General features: G+C 54.1%; 1 protein-coding gene across 2 annotated transcripts in view; it reads left to right on the top strand.

Moving 5' to 3' along the window:
- Positions 1 to 22432, top strand: part of LARP1 (La ribonucleoprotein 1, translational regulator) — a 44733-nt gene that overhangs the window by 15956 nt on the left and 6345 nt on the right. Inside the window, exons 3-18 of one of the 2 annotated variants that reach the window (XM_054287840.1) lie at positions 12226 to 12287; positions 13811 to 13876; positions 14571 to 14739; positions 15297 to 15428; positions 15543 to 15686; positions 16320 to 16482; positions 16692 to 16836; positions 17033 to 17207; positions 17993 to 18162; positions 18433 to 18792; positions 19901 to 20024; positions 20604 to 20809; positions 20904 to 21010; positions 21336 to 21487; positions 21752 to 21896; positions 22089 to 22198. In XM_054287840.1, coding sequence (XP_054143815.1) covers positions 14616 to 14739; positions 15297 to 15428; positions 15543 to 15686; positions 16320 to 16482; positions 16692 to 16836; positions 17033 to 17207; positions 17993 to 18162; positions 18433 to 18792; positions 19901 to 20024; positions 20604 to 20809; positions 20904 to 21010; positions 21336 to 21487; positions 21752 to 21896; positions 22089 to 22198 — 2257 coding nt within the window. In that variant the 5' untranslated portion in view covers positions 12226 to 12287; positions 13811 to 13876; positions 14571 to 14615. Of the gene's footprint in view, positions 1 to 12225; positions 12288 to 13810; positions 13877 to 14567; positions 14740 to 15296; positions 15429 to 15542; positions 15687 to 16319; positions 16483 to 16691; positions 16837 to 17032; positions 17208 to 17992; positions 18163 to 18432; positions 18793 to 19900; positions 20025 to 20603; positions 20810 to 20903; positions 21011 to 21335; positions 21488 to 21751; positions 21897 to 22088; positions 22199 to 22432 lie in introns of both variants that reach the window. The other variant, XM_054287839.1, reaches the window with a different exon arrangement.

The raw sequence follows: 22432 nt of genomic DNA, 5'->3' as shown, positions 1-22432 counted from the left end.
CTTTCATGTAGTGATGACTAAACAGCTGGAAGGTTCTTTCCTCCCATACATTGTAGCATAGCAAATTTGGATGTCCAGGGTGAAGGAGTTTGGGAGCTTGTAGGTCTTGCTCATCACACATAATTGAAAACACTGATGTGTCAAGATGCAAATGTATCTCAGATTGTTGTTGTTTATATGTTAGCTGTATACAGGTGGATGTGTCTATGAACCTGAGGATATATATTTGAATTTGCAGTACTTTGAGAAGACACAGACCTCTCCCTTGGCTTGTAGTCTGTGTGTTGCTGTTGAGCATTGCTGTTAAGGACAACCAAGTTGCTCACTGTGTTGCCATCAGTGCAAAGAAAAAACTTCCTGGCCCCAGTGGTGTGGGCAGCCTTGTGGTGGGAGAGTGAGGTTACTCTGGATGGAGTTTTCAAATCAGGAAAATAATGTCGTTTTCAGAAGCAAACATTGATTACCTCAATTCCTGCCTTTCCCAAATTGCCAGAAGCTCCTCATCCAGGCTGATGTTGTGGAAGTGCCAGGACTGAAGGGAAGGTTTGTGTTTTAACCAGTGATACCAGGATCAGCCAGTGAGAGCCTGTTGTTCAGAGCTGTAGTGCCATGTGGGGATGTGCCATAGCAAAGACCCAGGGAATAGAAGTCAATGCCTGACTTGGCCTTGTGTCACCCCAGGCATGTCCCTGTGTCCATCTTTGGCTTTGCATGGGATCCCTTTTCTCCAGTTCATGGATGGTGTGAGGATAGATCACTGTTGATGGTGGAGGCATTGGAAGTATGGCAGTAGCTCTGGTGTCTTAAAGCTGATTTCAGGGAAAATAACTCACTGGTTTGGAGTGGTCTAATTTGATATTGGAGGCACTGTAATTGAACTTACTGAACTGAACAGAGGGATGGAAGTTGTGGATGTTTTTCCAGAGCTCTAGCCAGCTACCAAGGCCATGGTGTAGAACTAGATGCACTGGATTAAGGCTTTGATTCCACGTTTGTAAGTCCCTCATGATTTTCTTGCTTTCTTAACTTGTAGTAGTGAAACATTAGGGTTTTGAAGAGCAAGGATATATTCCCTTCTGTTGAGTTTGTAGGAGGCTTTTCTCCACCTTGCTGAAGATCTGTCTTCTTTGGGTATGGAGTTTTGCCTGCCTGTGCTGTGAACTCAGAGATGTCCTTTGCTTGGCACTGCTCCATTCTCTGTTCTCCAGCTGGTTGGGGACCTTGCACAGCTGCCTCCAGGGTGGGGCATGAGTGTGTGTCTGCAGCAGATGATAGTGCTTCAGAAAGTGTTTGTTACATGTCAGCAGTGTTGCAGAAAACATTACCTACAGAGCTTGGCGCCTTTTTTACAATTCTGTCATTCTGTCTGGTTTTTAGGAGATAAGTTAAAGCTTAAACGGGATTCCTCTAAATGGTAGTTGCACAGACATTGTGCAGGCTTTCTCCAGAAAAGCCTTGAAGTTGGTGCCATGCTTTTTCTTCCCATGCACTAAGCTTATCTGGAAGCTGTGGTATCTCAAAACACAGTGAAGGGTGAAGGCAGAGGCAAAGGCAGAGTGGCACTGCTCCTGCCACCAGAGCTGTTGTGCATTCCTGAGGGTTTGACTCCCTTACCTCCTTTTCATTGCTGAGGTTATTGAATGAGTTAATTTACTCTGGTCACCAGAACTCCCACGCGTCTATCAGGGATCTGTTTTTTAAGCTTTAGTCAGGTGTGTTTGAATGGCTGGTTTCCCCTCTGGCTGAGAAGTCTGTTGGTCCCCTCCCAAGGAGATGGTTTAGCAGAGTGATGGAAGATGCTGAGTCACAGTATCAGGGTTGGGAATTGCATAGGTGGGGTGCCTGAGCCAAAACTCAGCCATTTTGTAGGCACAGTAGCTGTGGTGTGCCCCAGAGCATGTTCCTGCTTGTTAGCATGGGGTGCTGGTGGCAGCCTATCCTCAGCCTGGATCATCCCCGTGTCACGTGGAGCACTATGGAGGTGGAAGCACAGCAGTGTTCATGGCCCAGTTACCCAACAGTGTTTGCAAATAAAGCACTTGTTGAAGAGAGGCCTCACTTTCCTTCTGTCTGGCACAGCAGTGCCTCAGTGCTTTCCTCTCCCACATCCCACAGCCAGGATTTGGCAGCTGTAGGGTGCTTTTCAGAAGGAGCCATTTCAAAGCATGTGATCTGGAGTTCAGATGGAAAGCTGAGAGACTTCAGCACCCCTGAGAGATGCAGGGTTGGGCTCGGTGGAATGAGGGACACGCTGTCACATTGCCACTTTGCTGCTGAGGAGGACTGGGAGGGCACATTTGCAGCTGGATATCTGTGGATGTCTTCACTCTGAACACCAAACTTCTGCCAGACAGCTGATGCTGTTCAGCTCCCAGAACTTGCCACTGTGTGAGATCTGCCTGCTCTGAAAGGAAATACTTCTGGCACTTCAAGTGCATCTCCTGCGAGCTCAGTGTGCTGTGCCTGTGCCCTCCTGGCCTCCTGCATGCTGCAGCCAGCCCTCCTCCTCTCCAGGGTGGAGGATCCCAGCCTTTTTAGTCTCACCTCTCCAGGAGCTGCCTCTGGGTGGTTTAATTGCTTTTCTTTGAGCAGCTGTGACAGCCCTGTGCCCTTGTTGAATTCCAGAGACCAGAGCTGACTGCAGGGTGCAGCTGTGGATGCGCTGGTGTTCAGCAGAGCAGCAAGTGATGCTCTGTCTTGGTTTCACCACTCCTGATGACTTTTTTTTCATCTGCTGCACCCTGACCTGATCATTTTGTACAACTGTCAGCAGTGTCTGAGATATCGTTCTTGAGTTTATTAATGCCTCTTTGAATTAAACGCTGTGAAGTTTTCCATAAAGAGATGAGGGTGATACTACCACTGCAAGGAAGTGATTTTTAATCCTTTAGAAATAAAAGGAGGAGAGATGGATTTTTAAATTAGGAAACTGCTATGTTGCACTCTTTTGTAATTGGGTATTCCTGATTCCTTTGGGAAGACTTAGTCTGATTAGGGTGTTGTACTCTTTTATGCTCTGTATTGACATGGGAGGCAGCCACCTGTAGCACTGGAATTAACTTCATTAGAGAGAGTGGTTTATGGAGCAGGATTCATGTGATTGTGAACCCAGGAAGGAAGTGGCTATATCAGGGTTATTTAGAAAAATTTGGAATGTCTCAGCATCTTAAGGTGGGGGGCATAAGTGAGGATGATGTACCTTCTGCTTGGAAAAGCATGCCTGAAATCAGCTCAGCTGAGGTGCAGTAATCCTGAAGTAGCACAAAAATAAGCCCTTCTGCTTGCTCTCAAATATCACAGGGATATTTGAGTGCTTTGTCATGTGTTTATTGCTATGGATTCACTAGCAGGAGGAAGCCCCCATACCTGTGCTGAGTTTAATCTAGGTGGTTATGAGACTGTAAGATTTCTTCAGCACATTTATGGAGACACCTTGCTTAGTGGGAGACCTAAGTGTGACCTCCCTAAATTCCTGGGGAAGTTTGCTGCACTTGCTTCTACCATCAAATCCCTGTTACTGTCCCCTGCCCCCAGAGATGGAGCTGGATTTCTGCACCATGATTCCTTTGTGTTCCTTGACCTCACAAGCTGAGTCTCCTCTTGTTCTGTGCAGTCAGGGAGGCAGGTTTGCAGCTGTGCAGGCTGAGGGCAAGGTTAAGTGGTCACTTAGCAAATGACCACTGCTCAGGGGACACTCTGGTCCTGCAGGGATGCCTCTGCCAGAGTAGCCAGGAAGGTCCAGGAATCACAGCGGGAGGAACTCGGATTGATGCTGTTTGAATTGCATCACAGTCTCCTTTCTGGAATCCCATTCTGTTCTTTGAGATGACAGCTTTTCCAGAGGCATATTTTGTGCAGAGTTCACACTTTTGCCTTGTACAACCCCTCTCCCCCTCCGCTGGCACAGTGGGAGCTGCACAGTCTCCTCCTAGACAGTGTGAACTGGAGCTGGAGGGTCTCTCTGCAGGCGCTTGGCTCTCATTCCTGTCTTTTTGTTGTTAAATATTTACAGTGAGACGTACCAGATGCTCCCTAGGAAGGGTTTTGTCAGCTTCCAAGTCCCCAGATGCAGCTGCAGAAGAGGCTGACAGCCGTTAAAGGGGTGGTGTCAGCAGGAATTCGGCAGCGATGCAGTGACCTCCTCTCACTCGTGCCACGGGCACTGCTGGCTGTGCTGTCTCATGGCCCACAGCAGGATCCAGGCAGAGAGCACCCTTCTGCTGATGTCAAGAGATTAATGATGTCTGCTCCTCAGGCTTTTTGCATTTCTTCTGTTTTGAGGCTCTTTCACTGCAGAGGGAGCAGGTGATGCTCTTGGATTTTGTTGTTGCACCTTTTTTCTAGGGCTGTCTCTCCGCATGCCTTGGCTCCCACTCTGTTCTCAGCACACCAGTGCCTGTCTTGGTCACCCAGCCCTGAGGAGAGAGGGGTAGACTGATCTGGGGGAACAAACTCCTGTCACCAGCTCTGGCATCACCAGCCCTGGGCATGGAGAAGCCAGCAGCTGGAGCGTGTCTGCTGTATGCATCTCCTGTGCTGGTCACAAAGGTCAGGTTCCCAGTGTGCCTCCTGCTTTCGAGATAAGGTCCAGGACCTTGGGCTAGGCCCCTGTTTGTTGCTCTTGGTGCTTATCAGCTTTTGCTGCTGACAGGGTGACCCTCTGCAGAGCACTGAGGATGAGGAGGGAGGGTCCCTCAGGCTGGGCTCTGTGCTGGCCTGGCCCCTCCACCCTGGCTGTGCACACAGGGCTTGCTCCAGTGCCAGGTGTCCCTGTTTTTAAGTATTCCAGCTCCTGCTGGGTGAGGATCTTGCCGGGTGCCGTGGAGGGAGGATCCTGGGAGGTGGCAGGCCGGCTCCTCTGAAGGGGGGCCGGGGAGGAGCAGGCTCGCTAGGTCATCGTTTTTCCAACTAAATATAGTTGCCTGTGCTTTCATAAGGTCGGGATTTTTGCATCACGTGACTGTCTTATCCCTCCCAGCCGGCAGTCAGAGTAGGGGATCGTGTGTCTGAATGGGTAATAATTAACTGTTAACTAGCTTTTCATTAGAGCCCGGCAGAACAGGCAGAGCGGTGCAGCAGAGGTAAACGGGAGCAGAGGAAACTGCTCTGGATCCCTCCTGGAGGGTGGACACCCCCTTTTAATTTGCAAATCAGTTGTTCCCAAAGGTGAGTGGGCTGGGTTGGTTTCTTTTTATTGTTTTGTAAGGAGTTGTGAGTCCTGCCTGGTGTCTGCCCTTGCTGTCCTGTAGTTCCTGTTCATGTTAACCCTCTCCCCACCAGTGATTTTAGTTTTTAGGTCGTGAACTATCAGCTGCTCTCTGAGCTGGCTTGGGGAGGGCCTGACCCTCCACCTCCTCCACGATTTGGCTCACTTGCACACCCTGGGCTGCTGCAGCCTTGCCTCAGGTGGCCTCCTGTCCTAGCCCTGGGGTGTCCTTGCTGTGCCTCGTGCCCAGAGCAGCAGCTGGATCAACTCGTGCCTTTTCTCAGGAGCTCACACTGACACGGCCTTTTCCCTGCAGCTTTTCCAGCCCCTGTCCCTGAACCATTTAACTTCACGGAGTGTTCACAGGTGTCCTTGAAGGCTTTTCTGCCTTCCATGCTGGCAGAGGAATTGCTGGTGATGTGCTGTTCCAGCTGGAGATCTCTGCACCAGATGTACTGGGTGAGGCACGGGTGCTGGAGTACCCCCTCCTGCAGAGCTGGTGGGTGCCTTATCCCTGCTCAGAGAGACCAGGGTGGCTCAGCAGCTGTGGGAGCCTGAGCCAGCCCAGCTTCCTCATTTTGACAGTTTCTGAGGTCTGGTCAGCTGAGTGACCTTGCCTGTGTCCCCTGTGCCCCCTGGAGAGAATCCTTCGTTTAGGATTTTTTTTTTTTTTTTTGTAGAAAACTCGGTGGGAGGTGGTTCATGTGCAGTCTCATTCTGTGTGTGCCTGGCATCTCAGGGATCATGTGCAGGGCTGTGAGCATGGATTGTGTGTCAGGAGTTTCCTAGAAATCCTCTTCAGGGAAGAGATTTGCTTGAAAAGGTGGTGGAAAGATGTCACTGGCCCTTAAGAGGGAGTTCATTCTCTACCTTTAATAGTAGCTGTCTGTGCCAGGAAGCATCCAGGCTGCCCTCAGTGACAGTGTTAATGTTAGAAATGCTTGTCGGCATTTCCTGACCCGCTCCTCCTGGAGTGTAGCTGGTCGCAAGTTACAGCATTCTGTCTGGGACTGAGAGGCTGCAGTGAAGATGATCTTGCATTTTTGGTAAGTCCAGACCCTTCCTGCCCCTCCTTTGCTCTGGAAATAAATGTCGGACCCTGCAGATAATGCATGTGTGTGGAGCTTGTAGCAGCTTTGTGTGTTTGAAGGAGCAGTGCTGTTCTCAGCTCTGCTGTGTTCTCACTGAAGCCCCTGCTCGCTGTGAGGAGCTGTGCTGTCAGCAGAGATGGGCTCTGCACATGTCCTGAGCTGCTCCTCCTCTTCCGGGGCTTTCAGACTATCAGCTGGGGGATGTGAGGGCTCAGAGAGCTGGATTATAACTCAGATGCCCACACTCAGCCTGTGGCAGTGCTGTCCTGGCTCTACCTGCCTGTGCCCCAGCTTCCCTCCCTGCACTTTTCCAGGGCAAACTCCTGAGCTCCTGGAGCTGCCTAGGACACCCAGGTGGGAGTGTTCTCATGCTCTCCATGGAGCTGTCAGATGCCCTTTTTGAAGTTATTTTTAGAGAGTGATCTTTGCAGCAGTTGCAGAGCTTACATTGCAGAGAGGTGTAGGCAGCTCCTTGCTTCCTTTGCTGTTACAGTAGGGCTGTACAGTGGAGCTGTGGAAAATTGCTTGGAAGGCTTTGAGCCATGCTACTTGCAGCTTATCTCCTGCTCCAGCTCAGCAGGCTTCCCACGAGCTTTACAAGCCTGAATCCTGCTCAGGCATCCACCTTAAGGATCCCGTCTTCTGCTTGGTCCTGACCTTGGCCATTCTTCTGCAGCTTTTCTTGCATGTACAGGAAACTCCTGCTATTGCTGGGGTGTTGCAGATATTCCTCTTACCTTTGTAAGCAAGGCCAGACACTGCGTCTGGGAGCTGTGACACCATGTGCTGTGAGTGGTGGGGCTGGCTATGGTTCTCTGCAGTCCCCAGGAGCAGGTGGGAGCCCCTGTCATGGAGGCAGCAGCCCATTTGTGCTGGAAGATATCCTTGTGCTAACATCTCCTTTGAAGCTGTAGAACTCCATGCACTGCTCCCTTGTTTCCCCCTCCATGCACTCATGTGCCTCCGGCTGCAGCTGTGATTTGGTGGGAGGTAGAGCTGTAAAACACTGCAAACCAAGAGGAGGTGCAGTCTGTGGGCTGAGCCTGTCCTGGACCTTTCTGGCTTTGTGAGCCTTGTGATGCCTTCAGCAGAATGTGAGCCTGCCAAGCAGCCAGTGCTATAAATCCCAGGCTTTTCCGCTCGTGTGTGGAGCTGCAGGGACAAGTGTTTCCCATCTCAGCTCTGGCACAGGGCTGGGGCTGTGCAGGGAGCAGCTCCTGGGGAGGCAGGGCAGGGCTGGATCTGCTCATTGGTCTCTGGGGGTACCTGCCCCTCTCTGCTCACAGGGGTGCTGCCAGTGTCTCCTGGGGAGGCTGAGGTCCCCTCCCATCTGCTGGTGCTTCCCAGCCCCTTTGTAGCAGGGATGTGTTACCCACCACAGCCTCTTGCTGATCCAGAAATGGGTGCAGCATCCACAAAAGGAGCAGTTACAAATATATAAATAAAGTGTTTGCCCGTTCCCCAAGGCTTCTCTGCCTGTAACTTCAGGAGGTCCTGTTTGGGATGGACTCAAAAAGAAAAGAGCTTTATCACTGCCTGCAAGAGACAGGCTGCTGGTGGGAGCAGGGACTGTTGCTGGCTTGCAGGTCACATCTGGCCTGCAGGACTGGTCCTGCACATGTCCCTGTGTGCTCTTTTTGGATATGAAGCTCACCAGCTGTGTCCTCTGATGGCTGGGGCAGGCTCAGAATGCAAGTCCTGCACTGGTTGCATGAGTGCCACAGGAGAGTCTCCAAATCCATGTCGTGCCCTTGCTGCTGTGCACATGAGGTCACCCTGGGAAAGAGATTCCTTGAGGCCTGGAGTAAGGACAGGGACAGGGTTGGTGGCCTGAGTTTCCCATGTTGGGTAGGTGGGGATGCACCTTTGGAGCTGCTCCCTAGGTATTCTTTTAGGCCAGGAAGGGAATTATTGCAGCCACAGTGGTGTCCTGGCAGGCCTGCTGGGTCTGTCTTATGGGAATTTCTTTGAGGGTTGGTGCTGTTTCCCTCCCTCTTTCCTGTGTGTCAGTACCCCAGGAGGGACTCTCCTTCCCTCACAAAATGACTCTGAAGGAGCTATCTCTCTCCTGGGAAAACAGATAATCCCACACACAAGCATTTTAAAATATTTTTCTCAGCTTACCCTTGCCCAAGCTTCACTTGCTTTTCTCACCTAAAAACCTCAATGCCAGGGCAGGTGTCCCGTTGTGTTGGTTATGACTTACAGTCTTCACATGTGCCAAGAGTGTTCTGTGCAGTGTGGAGACAGAGGAGTGAAGTGGATCCTGGTGGACCTCTGAGCACGTGGCTGTGTCATACAGCACCCTCAATCTCCTGCCAGGGCTCTGGGGAAACTGGGGATACTGGTTTGGCTCCTGCAGCCCCATCAGGAGCTGCACCACAGAGCATGCGCCCCTGCCTCAGCCTCTTCAGCGCAAAGTCCGGGCTCTTGGCTTGGAACCTCCTTTATCAGCACTTTCTGGAAGGTGCCAGGCTGTGGAGCAGGATGGCTCCTTTCTGTCGACCTGGCTGCTGGGGAAGGAGGGTGTGCTGTGTCAGGGACAGTGTGCCAGAGCTGAGGGCTCTGCATTCCTGCTGGGAGCCTGGGCTGCCCTCTGAGGCTGTCCCAGCTGCTGCTGGAGCCCCTGTCTGCATTGCACACCTGGAGCAAGCATTTACAGCATTCTTGCTGTAGGTACAGGTATTTCTCCAGAAATGCCAGGTCTCTGCCCAGCACTGTAGATTTATTCTCTCTTCATGTACCTTCTCTAAAATTCCATTATAAATTCCACTGGATGCAAGGAAAGGCAGAAAAAGAGTTGCTGGGTGTTTGGTTTCATTTTCCCGGATAAGTTAGTAGATGTATCTCCTTGGTTGGGTCTCATGTCAAATGTCCTGTTGGGGTGGAGGGACATTTAGCTGCGGATCTGCTGTCACTCTGGCTGTCTGCTCCTTGTGCAAGGATAAGAGGCATTTGCTCACCTGGATGCCCCTGTGAGCCTCCCAGCCCAGGGCTCTGTGCCCCAGCCAGGTGTGGGCTGCAGGAAAGCACTCAGGTGCATCTGGGAGTGAGTGTGCAAAGCCAGGGAGGGCTCTGGCTGTGGCACAGCCACAGGAAGGGTTTGGCTGTGATAGCAGCTCTGGGGCTGCTGTGGGTGCTCCCACCTGTGCCTCATCCCCTTGGTTGCTAAGGAATAATCTCGTGCCTGGGCAACCCCGTGGCTGGACAAACCATCAGGTTCTGGCTGCAAGCAGCAGATCAAAACTCAAGACCTGCTGCTGTTCTGTTCTTGGCTGTGCCAGCATCTGCTCTGTGGCTGCAGGCAGAGCTGCTCCTTGCTTCCCTGCCCGCTGTCCCCGTGCCAGCCTCACACCGCTGAGCCCTGGCTCCTGCTGCAGCTGTTTGTCTGTCCCCTCACACAGAGAGGCCCTGTTTTTCAGGAGGTGGTCAGGCACTGCTAGTGCAACTGAAATTACTTACTGCCACCAAACACACGCAAAGGGAGGGTTGTGAGACACCCAGAGGTCTGAGACTTCTGTCAGCAGCTTTTAAAGGCTCGGCTGTGAACCAGGGCAGCATCCAGTGTCCCTCAGTGCTTGTGCTGAGCTCCTGCCTGGGATGAGCAGCGCTCGCTTGCTCTCCACTCCCCAGGCTGGTGCAGTGAGCTTTTCCTGCAGGGGGTCTTTGCAGCACAAGATGTGCTGCTGGTGCCCTTGGTTATGTTGCTGTGCCTTGGAGGGTGCCAGGCTTGCATGGCCTCTGCTTGCTGTGGTCTTGGCTCAGCAAATGCTGTGTCTGGCCACGTGTCCACCAGCACACTCACTGCCTCTCGTCTCCTACTTTGGTTTCCACCATGAATTGCTGGGGCTCCATCCGTGCTCCACAGCCTCCCTCCCTGCTGGACTGCACCCCTTTGCTTTGTGTTTTGTCTTCTGCAGTGCTCTGCAAATGCTAATTAGCCTTCTCAGCACCTCAGCGAGATAAGGGATCCCTGTTCATATCTTGCAGATAAGGAAAGCAGCAGAACTTGTTTCAGACAATCTCCTCCCTCCCCCGCAGAGATGATGGAGTCTGTGGCACCTGCCCCTGCAGGCTGTGCCCCTTGGTCCTCTTTCAGTGCTGCTTGGGAGGCCCCTCTCTTTGACTGGTTCCCAAAAAAAAGCACAAGAACATCTATGGCCTTGAGGCAGCTGCAGGAAAGGGCTGGGTGCTTTGCTGTGAGCCCTGGGGCTGTGCTGTGGTGGGAGCAGGCACCTGGTTGGGATCCTTGCAGGCTGAGAGCTGTCCCTGCTGTCCCCAGCCCCAGAGATCAGCCTGATCAGGCTGTGCCAGTCCCATCAGTGCTGTTGGAGCAGGCAGGGCTGCTCTGTGTCTGTGGGTTTGTGCTCTACCTCCTGGTGCCTTTTGAAGCTATATTTAGTTGGTGACATCTGTGGGTGTTGAATGGAGGATTTTGGGGGCGGTTTTGAAAGTGGTGCCTCTTCCTACACTAGCAGGGAAGTTTAAAAGCCCTGTGGCAAGCTTTGTGCCATGGAGCCAGGATTCTCAATGAAGTGCACATGGAATAAATGAGGGACACGTGGGACTGCTGCTGCTCATGAAGGGAGGCACTGTAGGTGGGTTGGGGAGGTCCTGGGGAAAAGGAGGAGGGTTCAGGGACCCAGCTGAGAGCTTGGACTCTTCTGGACTTGAAGGCTACATGCAGGAGCCATAGAGAAAGGAATTGGGGAAGGGGAATGCACATGGCTCTGTCCTACCGTGTCTGACTCTGCCTTATTGACACTTCAAAGCCGCCAGCCCTGAGCAAGGCCAGGATGAATCACTGGTGTGGAGGCTCAGAAGGGGACCGGTTTTGATCATCCAGGCAAAGTTGTCCAGCCTTGCAAGGAGATCAAAGGCAGCTTTGAGCAGAGCTGAATAGGCTACTCAGGGTGTTTCCCGGGGCATCCCTTGATAGCCCGTGCTGATCCTCCCACCCTCACCCTACCCCAGCCAGGGCTGCTTTTCTTCTAAACAAAGCCAGTGAGTCAGCAGAAATCCTCTCTGCAGGAGCTGGCACCTGGCACAGGCTGCCCTTTGGGGCAGGGCCCAGTGGGCTCTCCTGTCCCTGTGGAGCACCAGTGTCCTGGAGGAGCCCCCACAAACCCTGTAGTGTGTGCTGGGCAGAGCTGTGCTGCTCTCCTGCTTGGTCTCTGTGCCCTGTGTGAGCCTGATCAGAGACCTTGCAGTCAGAGCTGGAGGACAAAGCAAGCTGAATTCCTGTTTCTGCTTGTGAGGAGGTGGTGTGTGAGCTGGAGCCAAGAAGGGCCATGGTGAGGTTGAGATCTTGACTTGCTGTGAGGTCTGTGGTGGTGTGAACCCCAGCAGTCTCACTCTGATGTGTTAAAACACCCCAGAGGTGCTTCAGTGCCTAAATGCTTTCAGCTGTAGCAGGATTTAGGCACTGGCTCGTTCTCTCTGTACATTTCCTCCCTTGAACTTGCTGTCCCTGCTGGGATGCCTGACTTCAGACCAGGATTCAGCAGCCACAGACTTTTGCACATCTCTGTCAGAGCCCTGCTCTGCTCTCTGGGGAGCATCAGGGCACCGTGATGGGAATTGGCTTTTCAAGGGCAGGTTTGTTTTGCTGTTCTGTGGGTGCTCCTTGCCTCCCTCCTCCCTGGCTGGGGAGGGCAGAGCCAAGGCAGGGGCTGCCATCCTGCAGCAGAATGGGGTTAAAAGTCCATCTCTGGGCCACCTGGATTGGTCAGGAGTTCTCTGATCCTAACGGGGCAGTTCTGAGACTCGAGTCAGGAGCTGGCTGTGTTTTCTGTTTGCCTTTTCCTGTTAGCCCTCCTTTGCTCAAGAGGGAGCTGCTTTGCTTCCTACCCACTTCTCTCCAGAGCCAACACTCCCACTCACAGCCCTCAGCTGTGTTTTAACACTTCTGTTGTCCTTCTCTTGCAGAACTTACAACTCCAGCGAAAGTGGTGAGGGCTGCCAACCCGAGACAGAGGAAAGGAAGCAAGGTAAGGCTGTGCCTGCTCTCCTCTCACTGGCCCCCAGTTTCTGGTGCAGTTGTCTGTGCTGCATGAGCCTCTCAAGGCTCTGGAGAGCAGAGCTCTCCCTTCACAAGCTTGGTTGTGGAGAGCCTGATGTGCTGGCCTTGTTCTCCATCTCCTCTTCAGCATTTTAGGGGTCTTGCATGCTGCTGGTTTTCTGCCCAGCTAGGTCAGGGGAGAATTTCTCACCTTCCCTCTGACAGGGAGGCACCTGGAGGAGTCCTGGATGTGGCAAAGCTCTCACCCTGCTGTGAGGACACCCCAAATTCCTTGTGGGCTCAGCCTGTGCCCAGCCCTGCAGTGTAGGCAGGGTGTGCCAGTGGTGTGTCTGCAGCTCTGTCCTTCCTTGTGCAGTCTGTTCCTCCCTGGCACACACAGAGCCAGGGAAATTGATGTGATACAGAGCCACTCCTCTGGAGGAACCAGGGCAATTTGTTCCAGGGGATCAGTGGTGATGGAGGGACAGTTTCTTCTGGAGCATAGCTGGGGACAGGGCTGTTGGTGTTGGCTCCCAGCAGCCAGTAGAGATTTATCTGCAACTTGATGGGACTCTCCTTTTCCATTCGATTTTGGAGAGAGGAGGGCCCTGGGGATGAAAGGTGCTCCTCTCTGTGAAACAGGCACTGGAATTGGTTTTCCCAGGAAACTTGCCTCCTGGGCAGAGGAACATGGCACCTGCATGCAAAGATGTGATCTCCTGAGGGATAAAAAAAATCCTTTGACTCCAGATTAATTCAGAAATAACAATCCCACAAGAGCAAGGAGGAGTTTCTGTGCCCAAATATGATTCCTTTGGTACCTGGGCAGCTGTTTGACTTCTTTCCTCTGTCCTGCAGGTCCTCTGAAACCTGACAGAGATAGAAATGATGGTAGTGAGCAGGTCATTTATTCAGCAGAATAGTAGTTGATGTTCCCCTGTGTGGCCATGGGGTGACTGGAATGAGGAAGTTCCTTCACTTGCTTGAATTTTCTCAGCCACTCTGGGACCATGCCCTTGCTTTGTTGGCAGCACAGGGTGGTCACAGTTGGGCACTTGACTGGGGCTGTGCCTGGCTGTGGCTGCCACCAGCTGGAAGAGCTTCTTCAGTGGAATGTACTTGCATCAGGTGTATTTAGAATGCTGGTAGCTGAGTGCTTTCCCTGTGCAACGGATGGTGCCTGTAATTGAGTGAATTACCCTGGGCAACTTGTTGCCAATTGCTGCTGCTGCTGGGGCAGAATATTTGGTGAGAGGCTGGGAGCTTGCAGTTTGCAGGAGTGGTGGCAGCCTCATTACAGTGTCTGATGGACATAAACTTGTCTGCAGCTATTTGGAATTAGTTCAGTGTTCCTTGGTAGGGAGAGGGGCTGTGTATGTGCAGTGTGGGTGTCCCCCTGCAGCCTCCTGGGGACAGCCGTTTGTGGGACAGGGTGGGTGCAAACCATCCTTCCCTGCTGCAGGGGACACCTGCAGCTTTGTGCACTAACAGGACCTTTCTCTTTGCTACCAGGTTGGTGACTTTGGTGATGCCACAAATTGGCCAACACCTGGAGAAATAGCCCACAAGAGTGTGCAGGTGAGAACACAGAACCACTGTGATGGGCAGGATGAGGCCCTTGCAGACCTCCCTGTCCCTCTGGCAGCACTGGCTGAGCCAGGCCATTTGGGGTGCTGAGTGTCAGTGCAGAGGCAGCCAGGAATAGTGTGCAGGGAATTTCCTTTTAGGGCTGCCTCCCTCCCTCAGTGCTATTCTGGGAACCTGGAGCCCATTCTGAGCCCTGGGCTGGCTGGAGCAGGTAGGCCAGCCCCCAGACCTGCTCTGTGCAGGAGGGGACTGGGCCAAGGTCAGGAGGAACTGAAAATGCATGAAAGGGTTTGGTGTGCTGAAGGGGCTCAGCCTTTCCTCCCTGCTGAGGACATGGGTGTCATTGAAACCTTTCTATTTTTGGGTGCTGCTCTGCTAGCTCCTGCCTGTGTGTCAGGGCAAGGTGGTCACTCACCCTTTTGTCACTGGGGCAGTCTGGTCCTTTACAGGACAAACCCATCCATGAGCACAGGGTCTCCCTGTCAGCCCATCTTGGTGTCTCAATGAGCCCTTGCCCTGCTCAGCCATGAGCCCTTCCCCAGGAGCAGGACAGCTCTGGGAGGTACAGGGATGCACCCAGCCTAGGGTAAAGTCTTCTTGTTCCTGCTGGGACTGCTGGGGGCTGCCTCCAGTTCCTCACTGCTCCCACCTCTCATATTTTCCTGCCCTGCTGTGTCCTCAGCAGCCACACAAAGCACCATCCCTTCGGAAACTGCCTGTCAAGAAAGACATGAAAGAGCAGGAAAAGGGAGATGGGAGTGATGGCAAAGAGAGCCTGAAAACCAAATCTGATGAGTCTGGGGAGGAGAAGAATGGTGATGATGACAACCAGAAGTCAGCCCAGAAGAAGAAAGGTAAGGCAGGAGTTGGTGGGGAGAATCCTCCAGGCTCAGCTTCTCTTCCCCTTCCCAACCCTCAGACAAGTGGAAGCATCCTCTGCCTTCTCTGGAGGCCTTGCTGCAGGACATGATCCCAGTGCAGGGACAGCTGTGGGGAAAAGTGTTTGCAGGCTTCAGGTGTCATTTTGGTGGGAGCAGGGCCCAAGCAGGGGCAGGGCAGGAGCCTGCCTTCCTATGTGCTCCGTGGTGGCACAGAACAGCCCCTCACTGTGGGTTCCATCAGCTGTGGTTGACACGTGGGCTCAGTCTGGCCTGAGCCTGGGCAGGCAGAAAGGGGCAGAGGAAGGACAAGTGCTGTGACAATTGCCAGAGGCAAGTTCTGACTCATGTCCCTCCGTGTCTCAGAGTCCTGGTCAGAGCTGTTCTGCATCCAGTGAGGCCTGGAGGGGTGTCAGAGGACAGGGTCTGTCCAAAAGGCCCTGCTGCTCTCTCTCCTCCATGTGTGGGGGCTGCGGGGGAGGAAGCAGCCACACTCTGAACCTGTGTCACACCCAAACCCTGTCCTTTTGCAGGCAACAAACACAAGTGGGTCCCTCTGCAGATAGACATGAAGTCAGAGGTGCCCAGGGACAAAACAGCCTCTCGGAACAACCGGCAGAACGAGCAGCACAGGCACCCCTCCAACAACCGCAGCGAGCTCAAAGGTGGGGCTGGGGCTGGGGACCCTCCTGGCCTGGCCACGGGGCACAACTGCCCTGCATTCAGAGGGGAGGTGCTGTCATGCCCTCACTCCCCTCCTGCCTCTCCCCCTGCTGCAGGCTGGCACCCTGACAACAAGCACGAGCGCAGCTGGCAGGACCACGACGAGACGTCCAGCGTGAAGAGCGAGGGCGGCGCCGTGCGAGGAACCTTCCGGGGCCGGGGCCGCGGCCGGGGCAGGGGCAGGGGCCGTGGCAGAGGAGGTGAGCACTGTGTGTGTGTGCTCTGTGACTGCAGGGAGAGTGACACAGAGCTCTGTGTCTGTGTGCCTCGGAGATCTGGGGCTCTAAAGTGGGCTGGGGAGGGCAGAGCACTCCAGGGATGCAGGGGAATATTGTAGCAGGTCATTGCAGCCGGTAAGTTGAGCTGCTGTTAACAAAGCAAATAAGTCATTTTTATAAAAGCAGATGTCTTCCTGCTACTCAGGCTAAGCTCTTTTTCATGTTTTCTGCCTCTTGCAATAGCTCTGTGAGCAGGAATCGAAGCACGTTGATAGTCTGTGAAGGCTTTATGCCATTTCACAGCCAAGCAGGAGTCGTGGCTTGGGTGAGAAAGAGCATCTGTCCTGACATATGACTGGGCAGTGTCTGTGCTAACACTGATGCAGCTTCAGTGTAGGGCCTTTGTGTGTCAGCTGGGCTGCCCAGTTATCCTTGGTTAAGAGGGTTCCTGCCCCGTTCTGTGGCAGAGACAGAGAGCAGGAGGATGAGGGATGTGGGTGCTCCACTGTGGGCTTCCAGGGGATCCTCAGGAAGAGGGCAGTGTTTGTGCAGGAGTCCACCCCCATCTGGCAGGGCAGACCCCAGGGGCTCTGTGCTGACCCTGGTGTCCCCCAGGGCACTTTGACTACCAGTATGGGTACCGGAAATTCGAGGGCTCGGACGGCTCCCGCACCCAGAAGTACGCCAGCAACATCACCTACTACTTCGACAACATCAGCAGTGCTGAGCTCTACAGCGTGGACCAGGAGCTGCTCAAGGACTACATCAAGAGGCAGATGTGAGCACCACCTCCTGTCCTTGTTGGGTGGTGGGGACTGTACAGCCAATCCCATGGGAAGGGTTAGAGATGATGTGTTGACCATGCTGAGGTGTTGGCATCTGGGCTCCCAGGCTTGCTCCCTTCAGGGTGTGTGGGGGTTATTTCCTTGGGGGTGCCCAGAGAATGGTGGTTTGGGGCTTCCTCTCACTGACACGTTGTCCATGCAGAGAATATTACTTCAGTGTGGACAACCTGGAGCGGGATTTCTTCCTGCGGCGCAAGATGGACTCGGAGGGGTTCCTGCCCATCACGCTGATCGCCAGCTTCCACCGTGTGCAGGCACTCACCACTGACATCAGCCTCATCATCAAGGTGAGGGCAAGCAAAGGGGACCTTTCCTCCTTGTTCTGCTTCTCACCACCCCTGTGTAATGCCTGTTCACTGTGGATGAGTGCAAGTGGAGCCTTCTCTTGTTCTTGACTTGCTCATGCCTCCTGTGAGTCCTGCCAGGGAGGGATGGCTTGGCCAAAGCAAGGCCCCAAGTTAACCAAATATTGCTTTGTTCCAGGCTCTGAAGGATAGCAAGGTGGTGGAAATCGTGGATGAGAAGATCAGGAGAAAAGAGCAGCCAGAGAAATGGGCTCTGCCTGGCCCTCCTATGGCAGACTACACACAGACAGACTTCTCACAGTTCATCAATTGCCCCGAGTTTGTGCCCCGGCAGAGCTTCCAGAAGGAGACTGGTGAGCACTGGGGGAATGGGGAGGGAGGTGTGGGATGCAGTGCTGGGACTGCAGCAGGACTGAGACCCTGAGAGTCAGGAGTGTTCCCAGGGCAGGGCTGTGCCACTGCCTTTCTGCTTGGTAGTGGGAGCTGGTGTCTTTGGACTCCCAGAATGCTGCTGCGTCCAGGTATAGGGAAATGTGAGAGACTGAGTGTGGCTATCCTCTGTGAGGGCTGAAGGGATTCAGAGAGAGTCAGTCCTGCTGAAAGTCTCTTTGCTTGCCTGGAAATAGTCTACAGCTGCTGGGCAGAGCAGAAGACACTTGTGAATCCAGCCTTTGTTGGCTGAGGAGATACTGGGCACAAATTGGGCAGCAGGTGTCGAGCTGTCACCCGAGTGCTGCAGAAGGGTCTTCTGTCCTTCATGGGCTTCCCATGCTCTTGTCACCTCATCCCATGGGGGCTGGCAGGAGCCCAGGGCTGGGCCTGAGGGCCCACGTGGTGTATCTTGGTGCTGCCATAAGAGTTTTGACAGAAGATCTGGCTCCAGACTCTCTCTGGAAGGTTTCCCAGAGAGCAGCAGAACACCTGCTTTAGGCTTTGTATGTCTGGGAGCTGTCACCTGCAGAGCTCTATGGCCACTCTGGCATCATAGCTTTAACTGGAGATTCCCACTCTAGCACTTGTGGGCACTGTGTGTCCTGGAGGCTGTGCCATGCTGCCAGAATGGTTGGGTACTTTGTAACTACACCCCCTGGGTTCCCTCCCTCCCTCTAAAGCAGTTTGTGGCTCTTGTTGGCTCCAGAGTCTGCTCCAGGCTCCCCACGTCCTGCCAGCCCAGTCCCCACCAAAACAGAGGAGGTCAGCAACCTGAAGACAATGCCCAAGGGCCTGTCCACAAGCCTGCCAGACCTGGATTCAGAGACATGGATTGAAGTGAAGAAGAGACCCCGACCTTCCCCAGCCAGGCCCAAGGTAAGAGATGTGGGAGCTGTTGGACTGGGAGTCTCCCAGTTACTGGGGTGGCTTGGATCATACATGGGCAGGCTTCAGTCAAGTAGGGTCTGTTGGGAGTGATGTCCCAGTCTCTCCTGTGTCCATCTGAGCCCCTTTGGAGCTGCTCCTCAGTGGTGCAAATGAATGTTCTCCCCAGATGGGCTGGGGTAAAGAAACAAGGGGTGAGAGCTGGGTCTTGTGTCACCGTGTGGTCTTTACCCTGTGTCACCCTCACCCCCCGACTTGCAGAAACCAGAGGAGTCAAAGACAGCACAGCAGCAGAAGCAAAAGGACCAAGATGAGCCTGAGGAGCTCGACTTCCTCTTTGATGAGGAGATGGAGCAGATGGACGGGCGCAAGAACACCTTCACCGACTGGTCAGACGAGGACTCGGACTACGAGATCGACGACCGCGACGTGAACAAGATCCTGATCGTGACCCAGACCCCCCCGTACCTGCGCCGCCACCCCGGCGGGGACAGGACTGGCAACCACACCTCCAGGGCTAAAATGAGCTCAGAGCTGGCCAAGGTCATCAATGATGGGCTCTACTACTACGAGCAGGACCTGTGGACAGAGCAGTTTGAGCCAGAGTATTCGCAGATCAAGGTGGGAGTGCTGGTCTGAGGGTGGGAGGGATCCGTGTGGCCTCTGGGGAGCCTCGTGTGCAGCAGTGTGCAAAGGGCAGTGCAGTGGGTTCCCGCCTGTTCATGGGGTACAGCTAAACTGGGATTAGTCCTCTTGCAGTGTTTGGGATTCTTGGCTCCCAGCATCATGTTTGGCCATGCCAGGGATAAACACAGAGCTGTAAGCAGACGTGAGGCTACAGCCAGGTAAACAAAGTGCCAGTAGTGAGGTGACCTGGAACATGGGGCCCATTGTTCTGCTGTCTGCCAGGATCTCAGCTGGCAGTGCCAGGTCTGTGAGGGGAACTGGCTGTCTCTGCACTGCCCTTAGTGCCCTATGCTTTGGGCACAGCCTGTTGGAGACTACGTGTGTTGGGGACGGAGTCATAGGTGGCTGGACTGCTCTTGGCCTGTGCTCTTCTCAGTTTTGGTGTCAGTTTGCATAGACATGGGCTTTTTATAGAAAGCCCATCTGCTGTTTTGAAATGTTGGGGTCCCAGCTTGGTGAGTCTCACTTCCAGGGACTTGCCTAGGCTCATTCAGTGACAGAAATCATGGCTGTGAGGTGGGATGACTTACTGGAGCTGCCAGCTGGGCTCAGTGCTTCTAAGTGTGATACCTGGCCCATTGCTGAAGCAGTACTGCTCTATGGGGTGACAGGGACAGTGTGTGTTGGGGTGTTTGTCCTTCAGATCCATGGCACAGCTGCCAGTTTGGCTGTGAGGATGTGGGGAGGGGTGCTCTAGGGGTCCTGGAGGGTGGCAGGGGGTCCTGGCCAAAAATGGTCACTGAGCTCATGTTGAGCTTTACTGCACTGGCTCTGACCTGGCTGGTAAAAGCCTGAGAGAAGCAGGTGCTGGTTAGTGAACCTAACTGGGATCCCTGAAACCTTGGCAGCATCAGTGGCTCAGATGTGGCCTGTGCAGTGCCAGTTTTCTGTCTGCTGCCTCTCCCCTTCCTGCCCCTGTGCTGCCAGTGTCCTCTGGGCACCGAGGCCCTGTGACTGCCCTTGGGGCCCAGTGTTGTGACTGTTGCTCAAGCAGAGCCATGGTTGTGAGTAGTTTCTTCACCATGTTCTTCCTCCAATGCAGCAAGAGGTGGAGAACTTCAAGAAGGTGAATATGATCAGCAGGGAGCAGTTTGACACCCTGACCCCAGAGCCCCCCGTGGACCCAAACCAGGAAGTCCCTCCTGGTCCCCCCAGGTTCCAGCAAGGTAAGAGATGGGGCATGAATGGATGGGACCAGATTTGTGCAGGCTTCTCATACTGAGGCTCTTGGAGCCTGGGTAGCAGCTGGGGAGAAGGAACTGAGGTCACAGGTGTAGTGGATTATCTAGTTCACAGAATATTGAGTTGCATCATTCCTAGATTAATGCTCCCAGCTGAATGCTGTGGGGCTCTGGAAGAGGAGCCCAAAATCAAGGGTGTCCCAGTGGAGTAAGGAAAATCTAGCAGACTCAGATGTAGTTCCTGAGATTTGGCTTTCCTCTTGGACCCTCTCTGAGTGCTTGGAAGGCAGCTGCCTGCTGGACCTTGTTTGCCTGTGTGACACCAGGGCTGTGTCCTTGGGGACAGGGATTTGTTGCTGCTGTTAACCACTGGGAAGCAGATACCTTGTGGGAAGCTCTTTACATCTGCTGCTTGGGTTTGGGCTTTGTGGCCAAACTGGATTTCAGGCTACCTGTGTGGGGGAGCTGGGACGTGTCCCTGCATTCCTGCCCCTGCTGCTTCCCTCTGCCGGCTGGCAGTGCCTCAGTGCCCAGGCTGACACGGGGTGGGGTCTCTCCCTGCAGTACCTACAGACGCTTTGGCCAACAAGCTCTTCGGAGTCCCTGAGCCTTCCACCATCGCCCGCTCTCTGCCCACCACCGTCCCAGAATCGCCCAACTACCGCAACGCCCGCACGCCGCGCACCCCGCGCACGCCGCAGCTCAAGGACCCCACGCAGACGCCCCGCTTCTACCCCGTGGTGAAGGAGGGCAGGACGATAGATGCCAAGGTGGGACCAGGCTGGGCTGGGGGACAGGAGCTGGGGCTCCCAGCTGGGGCCTGAGGAGGAGGGGAGCGCGTGTGTGATGCTCCGTGTCTTGCAGACTCCGCGGAAGAGGAAGACGAGGCACAGTTCGAACCCTCCCATGGAGTGCCACGTGGGCTGGGTTATGGACTCCAGGGAGCACAGGCCCAGGACTGCCTCCATCAGGTACCAGGGACAGGCCTGCAGGATCGTGGAGGAGGCAGAAATGGGGAAGGGAGGGAGCGTGGGAAGGAAGGGGAAAGCAGCATCCAGGGATCCAAACCTGCCCTTCATGGAAAGACTTGGGGGAAATCTGTGGCCTTGGAGAATTGCGAGACGAGACTTGATTAGAAACTTTGTACACTTCATGGTACACTGCTCCATGGCTCATGCCCCAAGCCCAGGATAGTGACAAGGTGTGGGTGGGACCAACAGACAGGTGGGGTGGAGTGTGACCCCCCTCTCCTGGGTGATGCCAAGGAAGGGTGCTGACAGCAGTCTCTCACCTCAGCTCCAGCCCCTCGGAGGGGACCCCGGCTGTGGGGAGCTATGGCTGCACCCCGCAGTCCCTGCCCAAGTTCCAGCATCCCTCCCACGAGCTGCTCAAGGAGAACGGCTTCACACAACACGTGTACCACAAGTACCGGCGGCGCTGCCTTAACGGTAGGGACCCTGCACTGAGGGGAGGGACAGGAGGTGCTCTGCCCTGCTGGGGACAGGAACATGGCAGGGAGGGACACAGGGTCCTGCAGGACAGCCCTGCTGGCAGCTGCTGTGTCCCCAAGGTTTCTGGCGAGCATGGGCTGCGCTCATGGTGTCCAGTGCTGGGGCTGGCTGTCATCAGTGCCACAGAGCCTTCCTGCACATGAGCCCCTGATTCCCTGGGGGAGGAATTGGATTTCTAATCATCCCCTCCTCCCCAAACAGAGCGGAAACGACTGGGCATTGGTCAGTCCCAGGAGATGAACACGCTTTTCCGGTTCTGGTCCTTCTTCCTCCGAGATCACTTCAACAAGAAAATGTATGAGGAGTTCAAGCAACTGGCTGTGGAGGATGGGAAGGAGGGATACAGGTAAGAGAGGAGGGATAGAGTGGCCTTTTCTAAGGGTTTGGCCTTCTACAGGGCAAATTAAGGTTTGCCCTGTAGAAGGCCAAACCTCTGCCTTGCTTGAAGGTGGGTCTGGGGTTGTTCTCAGTCTCCTGCTGCTGCTGCCCTGTGTTGTGTGCAGCAGTGTCTGAGCTGCATGTGCTGCTCCCTTCCCAGGTACGGTCTGGAGTGCCTTTTCAGATACTACAGCTACGGGCTGGAGAAGAAATTCCGGCCAGACATATTTAAGGACTTCCAAGAAGAGACCATCAAGGATTATGAAGCTGGTAGGTGCCTCCTTTGGCTTCCCTGGGATTGGCAGTGATGTAGCTCAGCTGTGTGGTCCTCCTGAGCCTCTTCTCATCATTTTGGGGAAGCCACATAGCGCTGTGGACTGGTCCTGTTGCTCATTTGACAGGAGAGGGTTGAGTTCGTCGTTATGAAGATTGCTGGGGCTTGGAGGAGGGCAGTGGGCGGCTGCAGCTCTGCCAGAGCATTCCTGTACAGGCACCATTTCCTGT

The sequence above is a fragment of the Melozone crissalis genome, unplaced genomic scaffold (genome assembly GCF_028551555.1).
Source record: "Melozone crissalis strain CALT ecotype California unplaced genomic scaffold, PUWL_Pcris_2 ptg000061l_1, whole genome shotgun sequence".
NCBI classification, from domain to species: domain Eukaryota; kingdom Metazoa; phylum Chordata; class Aves; order Passeriformes; family Passerellidae; genus Melozone; species Melozone crissalis.
This window is presented reverse-complemented; position numbering and strand designations above follow the sequence as displayed.